Source organism: Onychostoma macrolepis, chromosome 08 (assembly GCF_012432095.1).
Source record: "Onychostoma macrolepis isolate SWU-2019 chromosome 08, ASM1243209v1, whole genome shotgun sequence".
NCBI lineage: Eukaryota > Metazoa > Chordata > Actinopteri > Cypriniformes > Cyprinidae > Onychostoma > Onychostoma macrolepis.
The window spans coordinates 9,104,292-9,120,913 of NC_081162.1; the positions used below are offsets into that span (position 1 = coordinate 9,104,292).

General features: G+C 33.8%; 2 protein-coding genes across 3 annotated transcripts in view; both read left to right on the top strand.

Moving 5' to 3' along the window:
- The window catches only part of LOC131546080 (cationic amino acid transporter 4-like), a 14,594-nt gene extending 3,421 nt beyond the window's left edge, over positions 1 to 11,173 (top strand). Inside the window, 5 exon segments of the mRNA XM_058785405.1 lie at positions 1,472 to 1,572; positions 8,166 to 8,360; positions 9,224 to 9,386; positions 10,122 to 10,253; positions 11,127 to 11,173. Of these exon segments, the coding sequence (XP_058641388.1) occupies positions 1,472 to 1,572; positions 8,166 to 8,360; positions 9,224 to 9,386; positions 10,122 to 10,253; positions 11,127 to 11,173 (638 nt within the window).
- Positions 11,174 to 11,721: 548 nt separating this feature from the next.
- LOC131546197 (uncharacterized) lies at positions 11,722 to 16,249 on the top strand. Of its 2 annotated transcripts, none has more exons than XR_009272623.1 (4): positions 11,722 to 11,833; positions 12,952 to 13,383; positions 14,217 to 15,681; positions 16,030 to 16,249. XR_009272623.1 is itself a non-coding variant. In XM_058785589.1 (4 exons), the coding sequence occupies exons 1-4, from the start codon at positions 11,731 to 11,733 to the stop codon at positions 16,120 to 16,122; spliced, it is 672 nt and encodes a 223-aa protein (XP_058641572.1). In that variant the 5' UTR covers positions 11,722 to 11,730; the 3' UTR covers positions 16,123 to 16,249. The 2 variants fall into 2 exon arrangements, 1 of the variants encoding a protein (XP_058641572.1); XM_058785589.1 differs by having other exon boundaries at positions 15,638 to 15,681.
- Positions 16,250 to 16,622: the final 373 nt, after the last annotated feature.

Consider the following 16,622-nt stretch of genomic DNA (forward strand, 5'->3'; position numbering starts at 1 on the left):
TCACACAGGCTCTACAAACCTAAAAGGAATAGAAACAGAATAGAAAAGCAAATCTGTAACACACTGAACACCAAAGTCAAAAATAACTAATTTTTTAAGCAAATGATTCCAGCACAAGTGACAAAAATTTACCAGATAATTAAAACGTGGGCAAAGCATCTAATGTTTGATACATTTCATAATATCATTTTCTAGGCCTGTCTAGTATGGGTTTAGGTGCCTTTGCAGTGACACATAGCTTGCATGTAGCAGGCGTGTACTCACTGTCTCGAAGGCAAATGCTATGGAAAGTGTACCTAATGTTAAAATGTTTTGATTATATTTTATACATTACATTATATATTTATTTAATTTTAATCTGTTAAATCCTCTGTGTAGACCTGGCATATTATTTCTAATGATAATGCAGCATGCATGTTCAATACTGTTTAATGCTTAATTTGATATATATTTGATAAAATAAATCATAATGTTAGTTATTGTGGAGATGTGGCCTGGTTACAGTGCATCAGTCCACCCACACCCACACACACACACACACACACACACACACACACACACAGAGAGATGATGCTACAAATAGATTCCGCTCACATCACATCCGCTGCTGGAGTTCCGAAGGAATTATATAAAAATCTCCATTGCACAGTCAATCTATAAGCCACTTTAATACCTAAGATTGATACAAAAGCAAGCTAAATGTTGATGGACTACCTTTCGCCATGAAACGCAGCATTAATAATTTGAGTTGGAGTCATTTTAATTTATTTGAGATTAGTGATATTTCAAAGAGCTGGAATAAGCTCACATATAAGAGTCAGCGATCTTTTCTTGCTGCTTTTATCGTTTAATTGAACAAAACTGTGACAGCTGCTGTTTCATCCTCCTTAACGCTAAAGCCACTAACTAACGCACGGAGACAGGTGAGAAACTGCCCCGCTCTCTGCATTGTACTGACCACAAACCTAAGCACTCAAATCATATACATATACATATACATACACATCCGTAAAATAAAGAATAGTATGACTTTATACCTGTAGTTGGTTCGTGTCTCGTTTGGTGAAAGCGATGCTGTAAAGCGTCATTGAACAGAAGGGAGGGTGGAGGAGCGAACAGGAGCTGTTTCCGCTCTTAAAGCTACAGCACCTCATTCTGGCTGTACCTACCCTAACCTGTTAGAAATAAACTAATAATAATAATAAAAAATTGTGAAGTGACCTGTGGCCAAGTATGGTGACCCATACTCCAAATGGTACGTTCTTGTTGTGTGATAGGCTGCAATAGTAAGTCTCACGACAGAAAAGGTCACAAACTAAGTAACGGGGAAAGGTTTTTTAGTTTTCCCACTTTAAAGAAAGGACATGGACAGCATGTAGCGGACGTAAAAAAGAGGCGTCGGATGGCCTGGGTTGGAGCTGTGCGACGCAAAAACATCACCTTTGCAAACATATCTCCGTTTATGATATAGCCCCTGATAAGCTGATGATGGCCCAGGGGTTGAGTGGTGTGTCATTCAGCCGTTGCGAGACAACAACTTACTTGGGCTGCAAAGGTATAATATACCAGAGGGTATTATAATAATATACACTATAAAATTTTACATACATTGATTTAGTTCATTGATATGTCAGACAATTTGTTTCATGATGCTGACTTATTTTATTGGAACAAAGTTTCTGCTTTATTGTGTTAGGTATTGGTTTGTGTAATTAATACAATAAAGAAAAAATGCATGAAAAGAGGGTAGTATTCAAATTTATTTGACACGTTCAAAGTAAACAAACCATACTTATACCGTTAACATGACATTATTACATAATAATCATTACAGAAAACATACCTTTGCTGTTACTACTGTGTTGTCGCAGTCCTTTGGACGGAATGTAAATAAATCCTGTACCCAGCCATTGGTGAAATGTCCGTGGGCTTCCAGAGATTTATAGTTTTTAAATTGTTCACTGGTATATGCGCTTATACCATAAACAAGATAATTAACAATGTCTAAGTATGAGGATGAAGGTAGCAATGCGGGGTCAGCACTCCAACTTACTGCAGTCAGCTCATATGGATCTATGTTCTGAATGGATAACAATTTCTCTAAATAACGGTCCCTGGCATCTTTATCGAGTTTATCTCGGTACGGCCTTTTCTCAATTTTCTTTTGCTTCTCCATGTTTGTGAGTTATATTTACGTCGTATCTAAATATTTATCTTATTAGTTATCTTAGAGTTATCTCATTTACTTTTACTCCTGTAATCTCTTTAATTCTCAGTCAGTAGCGCGATACCTCAAAAATGGCGCCGCGGTGACGTCACACACAACAAAACCACGTGTCTGACAAAGACCGATTGAGGTGGAGAGAGTGCTGGTTATTCACTCCCCCCACCTACAATTCCTGCCGGACCTGAGACTTGAACCCGCGACCTTCAGGTTACAAGTCCGACTCTCTATCCATTAGGCCACGACTGCCCCCACAGTCTGACAAATTATTATTATTGAGTTATGTGTGATGCTTACTCTTAGTCTGGGCATGCAAATCACTTCCATACTAGACACAACAGCAAACTTCCACTCAGAAACGTTTGTAAGAGCCGTGCTTGCGGAAGTTCTGCTTGACTCTCTTCATTACCGCTTTCTGGGTCTGATTCTGGCTCAAACTGATACGGCAGTATTGACACCATTATAGCAATTGCACTTGTCTGTGTTAGATAAAACTTAAACGATGTAGTTATTAAATTAAATCTAAACATTTCAAAATATTGAATGCATTATTGTTATATCAAATCATTATTATTTTTTTGTATTTAAATAATTCAGCATTATAGGCTGTCGTCTGGGCTTATTAATTTATTTCTTTAAATGACAAGTGACTTTGTGACTTCCTGCAATTGCTATACTTTATTCTTCAGTGCGATAAAGTACTAAATTTGTTATAATATTTATAATAAATCAGATGACGTGAAAAAACTAGGCAGTTGAAATGGCAGCTGCAGCCAATGATTGATCCCATACTGCCATCTCCTGGTTATAACGGTAATTTCATTTTTTTTTAAAGTCTTTATTTTTCCCCGAGACACGTTTTTGGCACATTTCTTCATGCCGTCCTCATGAATGAAAGGTGAACCTTTAATAATGTGAATAGACCAGTATCACAATCCAGAAACAAGACCATTATATCAGTTATAGTGACAAATTTGTAAAACTCTTCAAAAAGAAATTTGAGACCAAAATAGTTTGGTATAATTACAACTGAAAAATAAATGAAAGATGGTTTCTGACTCTTCTTTATAAAAACAGCATGAGGGTGAGAACACCTCTTTAAACTTACTGATAAAATCATTACATGGTTTTAAAATGAGTTACTTTAACTTTATTAGGAATTACATATTTATTCATATCTGACCACAGATTCTGAAATAAAAGCGAGGGATAATTCTGTTTCCATTTCACCATTGCCTTAGGAAGAATACATTTTTCTTTTGTTAAAATTTTCCTAATATAAAAGTTATTGAATTTTTTATCCCTGATAGAAAGGCCCCCAACAGTAAGATCTGGAAGAGAACCAGTAACCGGCTTATACATTTTTTTCATTCTTAATAAGGTGAAGTAGGTTTGGGGAAATACAGTGAATTAGTTTAATATATTCACTGGAAGATATATTTAATCCATAATTAATAAATTATGGCTGGCAGCCATGTCACCCTGCAGCCCAAGACTGGTTACTCACTGAAGCTAAGCAGAGTTGAGCCTGGTCAGTACCTGGATGGGAGACCTCCTGGAAAACTAGGTTGCTGCTGGAAGAGGTGTTAGTGAGACCAGCAGGGGGTGCTCACCCTGTGGTCTGTGTGGGTCCTAGTGCCCCAGTATAGTGACGGGGACACTATACTGTAAAAAGCACCGTCTTTCGGATGAGACGTTAAACCGAGGTCCTGACTCTCTGTGGTCATTAAAAATCCCAGGATGTCTTTCGAAAAGAGTAGAGGTGTGACCTTGGCATACTGGCCAAATTCGCCCATTGGCCTCTGACCATCATGGCCTCCTAACAATCCCCATATCTGCTGATTGGCTTCATCACTCTGTCTCCTCTCCACCAGTAAGCTGGTGTGTGGTGGGCGTTCTGGCGCACTATGGCTGCCGTCGCATCATCCAGGTGGATGCTGCACACTGGTGGTGGATGAGGAGACCCCCCTACTCACAATGTAAAGCGCTTTGAGTGCCTATAAAAGCGCTATATAAATGTAAGGAATTATTATTAATAAATTCAGTGTAATTATATAGATCACCTGAATGATTTAATAAATCTGTAACAAAAATTAAACCTCTGTTAAACCAATCACTCCAAAAAATTGACTTGTTTTCGAATTATATATTGATTGTTCCAAATAAAACATGAATGGAGAGAAATTGTGTTTATAGACTAATTTCCATGCATCCAAAGTTTGTTTGTGAAAGTTAGACAACTTAATGGGGAGCTTAGTGCATTTAAAATCACAGGCAAGAAAATGAAGACCGCCACATTTAAAAAAATAACATTGGGTATAGAGAACCATGGAAAATTATTCTCACAAAGACAATGCTTGATCCAGTTAATTTTAAAGACACTGTTAATAGTTTTAAAATCCAAAGCATTTACTCCTCCTTCTGATACACTTCTAATTATAGTTTTTCTTTTAACGTACTCTGTCTTGCCCCTCCAGATGAATTTAAATAAAATGGTCAATTGCAGAACACGTATTAGAATCTATATAAAGGGATAATGCAGAGTATACAAGTCTGGAAATTCCTTCAGCCTTGGAGATCAACACTTTGACCTTGAATAGATACATTTCTTTGAAGCCAACAATTGAAAATATTTCTTGTCTTTTGTTATCTTTGTGAAAAATTTTCTTTAATTCTCTCTGAGGCTGATTTATTAATTACAATACCCAAGTATCTAACTACCTGTTTAACCTGTATCCCAGATGTATAGGAGATAAAGAAACACTGCTTGAAATATTATTATAAAATGTATGCATCATATTTTTAAAGGTTGGGCCAAAACCAAAATGATTAAGGGTCTGATACATGAAATTGTGCTCAACGGTGTCAAAAGCCTTTTAAAAGTCTTAGAGCTTTATTAAATTTTATTAAAATTAGAGCTTCCTCATTTACTAAATCGGAATAATCTAAAAGGTCTAACACCATTATTTGAGATATTTCTCCCCTTCATAAATCCAGACTGGGTTATACATATGATTTCCTCCAAACATGGTTTTAATCTATTGGCATATAAAGATGCTAACAAACCAGCAGATAACGTGCATTATGAAATGTGATATTAAAAGGACGCAATGCGTTAAATTGCATGTTAAACGTTTTCCTCCCATAGAAAATCATTTTAAATAAAACAAGTAGCTTAATGGACAAAGACAATGATATAAAAGAGCTGTAGACCGTTAATTCTAATTGGAAAAACGCTTAACGTGAAACTTTGCATGTTGCGTTTATTCTGGGCTCACCTGCCTGTACATTATGTATATTTTAATAATGATGAGGAGCATATTGAGTTTGCTCTTTATCATCTTAGTCCATTATGCCACATTATCCCACGTTTTGCGGTATGGGAGGAAAATACTATACACATTCATTATATTAATAAACTGTAGCCAATATTGAATTTGATATTTTAGTAGCACTATCATAACACATTAAGCCATATTAAGTGTTTATGGTTTTCTATAAAAAACGCTTAACGAGAAACTTTGCGCATTGCGTTCTGTAGCCACAGATTTGCGGGTCTTGTCTGTTTCTCCTACAGATTACTTCAGGACCCTGTTTGTTATTGTACTAAACTAGTTTTAGTCGTTTAACCGCCACAGCGTCTCGTCTCCATTGGCAACGCGCACTATTCGTGTTGAATGCAAGTGACGTCGCAGGTAGCGGAAAGTATTGAATTGCAAGTGACATTGTAATTTAGTTTCTTTTTTCTTGTCTTCACCACCTGGCTACTGTTGTAAAATGTTGAGAGATTCAAACAAAAGATAATCAATAAATAGAACAAAATAAAAAAGACTGCGAGTGACGTCACTCGCGGAAGCGCAAGTGTCTGAGGGTGCAAGTCTGCAGCCAGACCCGTCTCATCCCTATAACAACAAAAGACAATACTTTATTTAACCTTTTCTGATAAGAAGTGTGTGCTGCAAACGCGAGCATTTGTCACGATCGTTTCTTATGGAAGGCCGACGGGGCCAAAAGTCTTCAAACGGAACGCGGCAAATTTAAACGCGTTTCTTTTGTACATATAGACACGCACATTTTGGCCGTGTTAAGACGGCGATTTTTGCCGCGTTTATTTGGTGCGTGTAAAGACACACAGTTTGAACGCATTAAGACGACATATTTGAACGTGTTTCTCAACGCGCACATTCTGGCCGTGTTAAGGTGGCAATTTTGAACTTAAGGCATTACAATCTATATTACCCTCATATTAATGCTTGCTTTAGTTTATGGTGTCATTAAGTAGGCCGAATAAATGTAATGAGATGTAAAGTGTTTTGTTGTTTATTTTATTTTTATAGGATACTCTCCCAGGTCCCTGTACCTTCTGATCATTTTAACAGAAATTAAGCTAGATTTGTCTCTTTTTGTCATGGGTTAAAAATTGGAATATGCTTTAATATTAATTGTTTTATCCTTAAACATGTTTTGAATGTGTGAGCGGCTCTGAAACACCTTGTATAAACTAGTCCTCCAACCCATACGGCCGTATAGGTCGTTTGCAACTTTCCTCAAATACGACCCAGTGGAGCGTTCCTGAAAATAGCGCCCCTAAAGGCCGCTGGAAAAAACTTAAACCACACACATTTCGCCTCAATGCATTGTGGATTTTCTGCGGGATGATCGAGGCTAATTACAGGTATGTTATTAGCGAACCTTGATAATATAAATGTGAGAACAAAATAATATGTAATCAGGGCGGGGTTTTTTTGTTTCCTTCGTTTGTGATGTGTAGCTGTATTTACTTGGGAAAACGTTAAATGACATTATGAAATATCCATAAGTAGGCTAAATGGAAAAGTTAGCCAGCGTGAACATCATAAGTGACATTAAACTTTCCTTTTATTAATATCCGTCGTCACAATTTTCAAATATTCGAAAGAGATCGATTATTGTTGGACAAGTATTAGGCCTATAATTATGTCGTCTATTCAGAATTAATTTACGTTATGCTTCCCGTGTTAAATTAACGGGACGCTATTTACAAATTATTTTAACATGTTTGACGGTCAAATAATTTGAGCAGAACACATCAGCATTGTAAATTTAGCATTTAGTGTGATATTAATTGGAAATTGTAAAAGTTTTGGTAAGGGACCATGTAAAAAGTCCACACATTGTGTTAAAACGAACATGGTTTCCAGATTTCGTTCATCTGTCTATCATGAAAACACTTAAAATATTTCACATGCAAACTACATTTCAGTACATTCCTAATGACGTCCATTTGATGTTCTAAATGACGATTCGTATCGTATTTCAGATCATATTTAACAGAAATATCCAATTATGGATATTTTTCTATAACTTTGTAATAAAATGCAATCATCATCATAATTAGGCTATTATTATTAGTAGTAATAATACACATTAAAAATTGTAATAAAATGTTTGTAATAACTGTTATTTCAAATAAAGTAATTGTTTTTAAGAAATACAATGGAATATATAAATAGATATGGAATAGATATTTACTGTCATTGTTAAAAGCAACAAAGAAAAATGGTTTAGCAGGTCCACAGGATTAGCAGGATAACAATAAACAGTGTAAACTGTGTATATAAATAACAGGAACAATATTAATTGGAAAACTTTTGAAAGTTTTCCTGGCTATTCCAGTCCTTTTCTATTCCATTTAGGTTTAAGAGCCAGGGTCCTGCTATTGCTCAAGTGTAAGGGGAGGTCACTAAATAATTGCCACTTAGTTTATAGAAGCTGGGATTTTTTCAGTGTTTTAAAACTGCATACAAATTTCCTGTATATTCTGGTTATATTCTGATAAAGAGGCTGAGAAATAATTATATATGGTCATTAAACCACTGTAAAGTCGGGGTGACAAAATATTTCTTATCCCCTCTTAACACAGCATGTAGTACTCTAATTATCATTTATGTTTCTTTTTCAGATGCCTACTCTAAAGGACTGCTACATATGCAGGAAGAAAATTGGAGTAGCAACCAAAACGTGTCTACACTGTAGTGCCAAGCAGCCATATAAGCAAAAGCTTGAGGGAAAAAAGAAACAGCTTTCCCAAGAATGGAAAGACCGTCAGAAAAAAAACAGCAGTGTGAACAAAGTGTATGATGCAACAAATCTACTGGTATGTTTATCTTTCAGACTTTAATCATAAAATATTAAATAAACAGTCCCTGTTCTTTACTTTTATATATACATTTCTATATTTATACTAGTGCTTTCAAATGATTAATCACGATTAATCGCATCCAAAATAAAAGTTTTTGTTTACATAATACATGTGTGTATACTGTGTATATTTATTATGTATATATAAATACACACACATGCATGTATATATTTGAGAAAAATATGTTATGTTTATATATTAAATATATTTATGTATAATGTAAAATATAAGGATATAAATATAGAAATGTATATACATGTAAGTATTTTCAATATATATACTGTATGTGTGTGTATTTATATATACATAGAAAAAACACAGTTCAACAATTTTTCTTCAGCGTGTACACTGACTGAAGCATTACATCTGTGTATTTTTCCACTGACTGTGCTCAGGTCTGATAAAGAACACAAATTAGAAGTTTGTGCTTAACATTAGAAAGTAAAATAAAAATCATATAGAACAGGATAGTATGTCCATATTTATATAATATTGTGATTACACACACACACACACACACACATACATACATATATATATATATATATATATATATATATATATATGTGTGTGTGTGTGTGTGTGTGTGTGTGTGTACATACTGTATACACTTAGATATCTATATGATCTAAGTATACATATATATGTGTATGTGTGTGTTGTTATTTGATATCACAGCCCTAATATAAAAATTGTATTTGTCTCTGATCGCTCAGTTAATTCAAATAGTTGTCAAGCGTGTGTGTGTTTCTTAAAATTTTTAACACATTTTTCCACAATTTTATTTATTTAAATTTATAGTCTCAATTTTATTCCAGCTCCACAAATGGGAACTTTTAGAAAGGTATCCAGTCCTTTTCCTTGCCAGGAGAACCTCAAATGGTTTTTCTGTTGAGTGCTTCTGTCCATGGAAGATGGACACAGAAGATGTTCAGGATGCATTTGTCACGATAAAGAGGTTGTATGAAAGTCTTCTGAATGGTAATAAACAAAAATGTGCATGCTATATTTTCACATATTTCATTGTTTATTAGTGCAACCTTGATTATTTCAGAAATAATCTGAAAAAACAGCAGTAATGTTTTACCAACAGTACATACTTTTGCTAAGCAGAATTCATTTTTTGCTTTAACGTGAACAGCATGATGTTTATTCTTGATTTCTTATTTGAAAATGTCTCATTCAATAGGACTATCATTTTAGAACACATTGTTTTCATTTAACATGTCTCCTACCAAAAAGGTGAATATGTATTTTCTTTTCATTTGAAAGTTTGTTAGTGTGTGATCCTCAGTCATAGTGCTGCGATTCCCAACCTTTTGACCTTGAAGCCTCCTTTTTATGTAGTTCAAATTACATAAGAAAACTTGAGGCCTGCCACGTATTATTTTGATCATGTCAAATTGATATTACGTAAAGTACAACTCATACGACGACTTAAACAATAATAAAACTTTTATAGAATAATATAATAAAGCTACAATAATAAAGCTTTCCTGTAGCTCAAATAGTAGAGCATGGCGCTAGCAACGCCAAGATCATGGGTTTGATTCCCAGGGAAAGCAAGAGCTGATAAAATGTAAAAAACTGTAACTTGAATGCAATGTAAGTCGCTTTGGATAAAAGCGTCTGCTAAATGTAACTTTTATTTATTTATTTTTGCTGAATTATTGTTGAATTATTATTATTATTATTCTCATGTTTATTTTTTAACAGTGGCTATTGCAGATAAAGCAGCAAGCAGCATGGGAGAGACTCCAGCAACAAACGGCACACAGACAGAGACTCCAGCATCAGACAACACAGCAGACCCAGCATCAGAGTCAACACCTCCGCTCCCCTGTAATGGTAAAATGTCTCATTCAATAGAACTGACAGGTTCCTGTACAGCAAACAGTTTTGTGTGTAATCACCTGTCACACACCAAATAATAGTATCTGTCCAAATGCAGACGCTAAGAGTTACACTCATAAAATACTCATTACACTCAAATGTTTAATCAGTGAAAACAACAACAAAATAATTAAATTAAGTTAGGATTGGATGATATGGCCAAAATTTATATCACAGTATATTTCTTGATTTCAGTTGATACGATATAATTCTGATATTAATATATATATATTATATATTTGCAACAGAACACATTATATTATCGCTGTACAGTTGATTATTTTATTTATTCAGTATGTTGGTGTGTAATCTTTTATTTATTTTTGGGATCATTTTGCAGCTGTTACCTGAATGGGATGAATTTTTAATTTTAATTCATTTAGCCTGCTTAAATTATGACACCATAATGTAATTATTTGTCCCATTTTTATCTAAATAAGTTAGCGCAGCTTTACCATATGCTGCGTCCCACATCCTAACGGTAATGATAATGTAATATCATTACCATTAATAATTGTAATAACAATGATATATATTGATATCAAATTATTGTCCAGCCCTACATTACATATATGTTTACTTTTAGCATTTTTTCCCATAGATTACTGTTACTTCAATTTATTCTACTCTATTTTATGCTATAATAAGATGAGCATAGAGTATGTACTGCAAATGTACATAGCAGTGTATACTTGGTCATTCAATTTCACATCATGTATTGATGCTAGTTGCTGAAAGTCAAAGCCAGCCTTCACATTCTGGGCAGTAAGATTTTACAGAAAATCATGTTTAAAATCACATACTCTTTTTATTTTTATTTTTGCTTAGCTTCTAGCTGTGATTCCATCCAGATGGAGGAAATCAAACATGTTTGATAATTTTAGACAGTTTTATAACATATCATTTTCATTTATCATGCATCTTCTAAGCAATGAGGCACATGTATTTTAGTTTCATTTGAAAGTTTGTTAGTGTGTGATCCTCAGTCATAGTGCTGCGATTCCCAACCTTTTGACCTTGAAGCCTCCTTTTATGTAGTTCAAATTACATAAGAAAACTTGAGGCCTGCCACGTATTATTTTGATCATGTCAAATTGATATTACGTAAAGTACAACTCATCTGACGACTTAAACAATAATAAAACTTTTATAGAATAATATAATAAAGCTACAATAATAAAGCTTTCCTGTAGCTCAAATAGTAGAGCATGGCGCTAGCAACGCCAAGATCATGGGTTTGATTCCCAGGAAAGCAAGAGCTGATAAAATGTAAAAACTGTAACTTGAATGCAATGTAAGTCGCTTTGGATAAAAGCGTCTGCTAAATGTAACTTTTATTTATTTATTTTGCTGAATTATTGTTGAATTATTATTATTATTATTCTCATGTTTATTTTTAACAGTGGCTATTGCAGATAAAGCAGCAAGCAGCATGGGAGAGACTCCAGCAACAAACGGCACACAGACAGAGACTCCAGCATCAGACAACACAGCAGACCCAGCATCAGAGTCAACACCTCCGCTCCCCTGTAATGGTAAAATGTCTCATTCAATAGAACTGACAGGTTCCTGTACAGCAAACAGTTTTGTGTGTAATCACCTGTCACACACCAAATAATAGTATCTGTCCAAATGCAGACGCTAAGAGTTACACTCATAAAATACTCATTACACTCAAATGTTTAATCAGTGAAAACAACAACAAAATAATTAAATTAAGTTAGGATTGGATGATATGGCCAAAATTTATATCACAGTATATTTCTTGATTTCAGTTGATACGATATAATTCTGATATTAATATATATATATTATATATTTGCAACAGAACACATTATATTATCGCTGTACAGTTGATTATTTTATTTATTCAGTATGTTGGTGTGTAATCTTTTATTTATTTTTGGGATCATTTTGCAGCTGTTACCTGAATGGGATGAATTTTTAATTTTAATTCATTTAGCCTGCTTAAATTATGACACCATAATGTAATTATTTGTCCCATTTTTATCTAAATAAGTTAGCGCAGCTTTACCATATGCTGCGTCCCACATCCTAACGGTAATGATAATGTAATATCATTACCATTAATAATTAATAACAATGATATATATTGATATCAAATTATTGTCCAGCCCTACATTACATATATGTTTACTTTTAGCATTTTTTCCCATAGATTACTGTTACTTCAATTTATTCTACTCTATTTTATGCTATAATAAGATGAGCATAGAGTATGTACTGCAAATGTACATAGCAGTGTATACTTGGTCATTCAATTTCACATCATGTATTGATGCTAGTTGCTGAAAGTCAAAGCCAGCCTTCACATTCTGGGCAGTAAGATTTTACAGAAAATCATGTTTAAAATCACATACTCTTTTTATTTTTATTTTTTGCTTAGCTTCTAGCTGTGATTCCATCCAGATGGAGGAAATCAAACATGTTTGATAATTTTAGACAGTTTTATAACATATCATTTTCATTTATCATGCATCTTCTAAGCAATGAGGCACATGTATTTTAGTTTCTTATGCCAGTACAGAGTTTAAAAGTTGCATAGTGTATTTCAGCGTTTAAAAAGATTTGTTTTAAATGTGTTGATTACAGCAGATTATTAGGTTCATATCACAATTTTTTTTTCCAACAGTGGCTATTGCAGATAAAGCAGCAAGCAGCATGGGAGAGACTCCAGCAACAAACGGCACACAGACAGAGACTCCAGCATCAGACAACACAGCAGACCCGGCATCAGAGTCAACACCTCCGCTCCCCCCTGAGTCTGAAACTCTTTTACTTACTCCTGCATCTTCCTCCTTAACTTCTCCTATTTCTTTCACAACCTCCTTGTCCTCACCTATGTCGTTATCCGTTGCTCCTCAAGTCTCCCCCCTGACTCAGCCTGTTTTCAAGTTCTCTCAACCCAGTCGTATATCTTCTTCCCTGGCTTCTCCTCTGCCACCAGCCTCTACCCTTTCTGCCGCTTCTAAACTCACTGCTGTGCCCACTGAGCTAGGTAGTCCAGACTCAGTATCTTCCTCAGGAAAAAAAAGACAAATAAAGAGGAAAGCAGAACCTAGAGGTATTTATGGATTTGTAGATTTGTTTTGATATATGAATCAAAACTGTTCTTAGTTTTTGCGGTGTAAAACCGTTTTAGTCACCTGAAGGAACAGGGCCTTTCTCATTGTTTTTTAAAAGGTCTAGGTTAGAATTCTACAAAGGCACATATTGTAAAATGCATCTTTTATTTATTTATTTATTTTTTGGCTAGCAAGTTATTTAATGTTATGAGTATATACAACCCAAGCGTAGTCCTTTTTGTGAAAAAAAAAAAAAATATATATATATATATATATATAAGACACGTACATTTAGTTTCCATATTACTTTGCTATAGGGGTCAAAATAGAACTTTAATAAAATATAAAAGTAAACTGGTGCTGGTGATGAACCAGTGTGTTTGATTATGATAATGAAATTAAAATAATGTGATAACAGTTAAATGTTTGCACAATAAAGCAATATAACAGACTGTTTTTGTATAGCTAAATTAACTGGAAGCTAATGACTAATGAAAAATAATCAAAGTAACCAGTGACTGTTATCATGGGCATGTGAGCATTGTAAAAAGGCTCCTAACGAGAAAAACTAAAACTTTAACAAAAAATACAAAAACACACAAGTGTGGTGTGTTGTGGGAATCCCCACGTCTCAAAAAATGTCACTTTTTTCATTCCATATTACTGTAACATCAATGAAAACGGTCCTGTTCAGTTGACTTTCAATTCTCAGTTTTCTTTTAAAAATGATCTTTATCCATGACCCTCATGGCAATGGGTAGAAGATGTCTGTTGAACTTTTTCTTTTACTTATGTCTGTTACAAATTATAACCATTTTCTAATTTGTTTCAGAATGCCCCATTCATAAAGACTCCACCAGTTTCCCCTACCAAAAAATTTTGAGGAAAAGAATCAGGGAGGTTTGGAAAAATAAAAAAACTATTTAAGTACTGATAAAAGTAATATTAATAAAAAAAAAAGAATAACAATAACAATACTAATTTGCTATTTTTTGTAGTGTAATTACAATGCGTCTATGGGGAAAAAAGAAAAATAACAAATTTTTCGAAATTGAGACTTATACATCATCTGAAACCTGAATAAATAATCTTTCTATTGATGTATGGTTTGTATGGACAATGTTTGGTCGAGATGCAACTGCTTTGAAATTCTGGAATCTGAGTGAGCAAAAAATAAAAATAATTGAGAAAATCACCTTTAAAGTTGTCCAAATGAAGTCCTTAGCAACACATTTTACTAATTTACACCATTGATTTAACCGCGGTAATGACGTTGTGGAGAGTAGATGAAACCGAAAGTGGAAATTCGAAGCTTTACATCGATACCAAACTTGACTGGGTAATTCCCAAAGATTGGGCAGCCGTGAGCCAAGTTTCTAGGCATGTTTCCGGCCATTTTTTCTCCCGCGATTTTGCGGCATCCACTCACAAAAAATTTACAGTTGGAAATTTACAAAATATCTTCATGGAACATGATCTTTACTTAATATCCTAATGATTTTTAGCATAAAAGAGAAATGGATCATTTTGACCCATACAATGTATTTTTGGCTATTGCTACAAATATACCCCAGCGACTTAAGACTGGTTTTGTGCTCCAGGGTCACATATAATAAATTAATGTTTAGGTATTCATAACATTCATGTTATCACAAATTTTAATTCAAGTTTTACTGCACAATTTAAGTTTAGCAAATTTAAAAAATTTTCAATAGCGGTTGTAGTTTGACAAAAATAAAAACTGAAGTTCCGTATTTTTCAAAATTGAATTGATAATATAGTAATTATGCTAATATTATTGCTCTGGCCTCATTGACACTATTATACGAGAACTCAACAGAGCTAGATGATGACATCAATGTTGTCAACAGAGATGTTGTACAAATAAAATTAACTAAATTTATAACTGAGGATTAACAAGTGAACTGAATGTACTGAATCACTATTGGACAATGTTAAAATTGACAAACAATGCATAATATTCCTGTTGGCACTGTAAAGCTGCTTTGAAAAAATCTGTATTGTAAAAAGTGCTATATAAATAAAGGTGACTTGACTTAATAATTAAAAATTAAAGTTTTATTATGTTTCTAATGTTAGACTTAGTCCCATTGACTTTTAATTTCACTTTGTTTATTTCACCTGGATTTTGTTATATTTACCGTTCATCTGATATATGATTGTAGCTTTTTGTGTAGAAGGAAAATGTAATTAATTTCACCATGTTTCTTTCTGTTTTGTTTTTTTTCTAAGGGCCATGTGGAGGTTTTGGTGCAGTGGCATCCTTGCTCTGGATGGTATGCATGTTATCTGAGGTTTACTGCACTGTAGTTAATTGACAGAACAGAACAACAACAACAAAACATTTATATAAACTATGCATAAATATTCAAACAAGTAAATTACATAATAACATAATACACACACAAATTACATACAAAATAAATAATGTGGGTTATGTTTTGAAACTGATACCATCATTATTCCCTGGTATAATAAAAAAGAATGCATGCATACTTGGAAACTACATGTCTCATTGCAGTGTCAAGATTTATTAGTATTTATATATAGTTATTAGTTTAGTTTATTAGTATTTATATAGTATTTATATTGCTGTCTTTTTGCTGTCTTTCTGTGTCTTACAGTGGGATGAAGTGGAAAAACTCCTGGGAGCCACAAGAAAATATTCAAAGTTCATCCTGAAGATGTGTGTGTTCCAATGTATTGTTTGTTGTTAGGTTGCATCGTTGTTGCAGAGACTGAAATCAGATTTTGTTTTTCAGTGTTATTGCACATCAGTTCAGATTTATTCCTGTGTTCTGTAACTGCTTTGTAAAGTATGTTGCCTCAGTTTTCTGTGTTTGGTGACTGGATAGATAAAATGTTTTGAAATATCTGTCAGTGGCTTTGTTCTTTTATATACACTTGATTTTTAAAATTGTTTATAATTGTTAGTTTGTCATTTAAGAGCATAAATACATGCACTTTAACTAAAAGCATTTAGTGATATGTTTACTGCTGAAACATTTTGATAAAGCCACGTTGTTATTGTTATAATTATTATTAATTTTTATTAATCATTACCATAAAGCACCTATTAGCCCACAGCCAAGATGTTGATGCAGATAAGAACACAAGGAAGACAGTGATGAAATACTACATGACAAAATACCAGAACCATACTTCTTGTAAAATGATGCTCCATACCAAGCCAACAAGCCACTGGGCTTTGAGGATC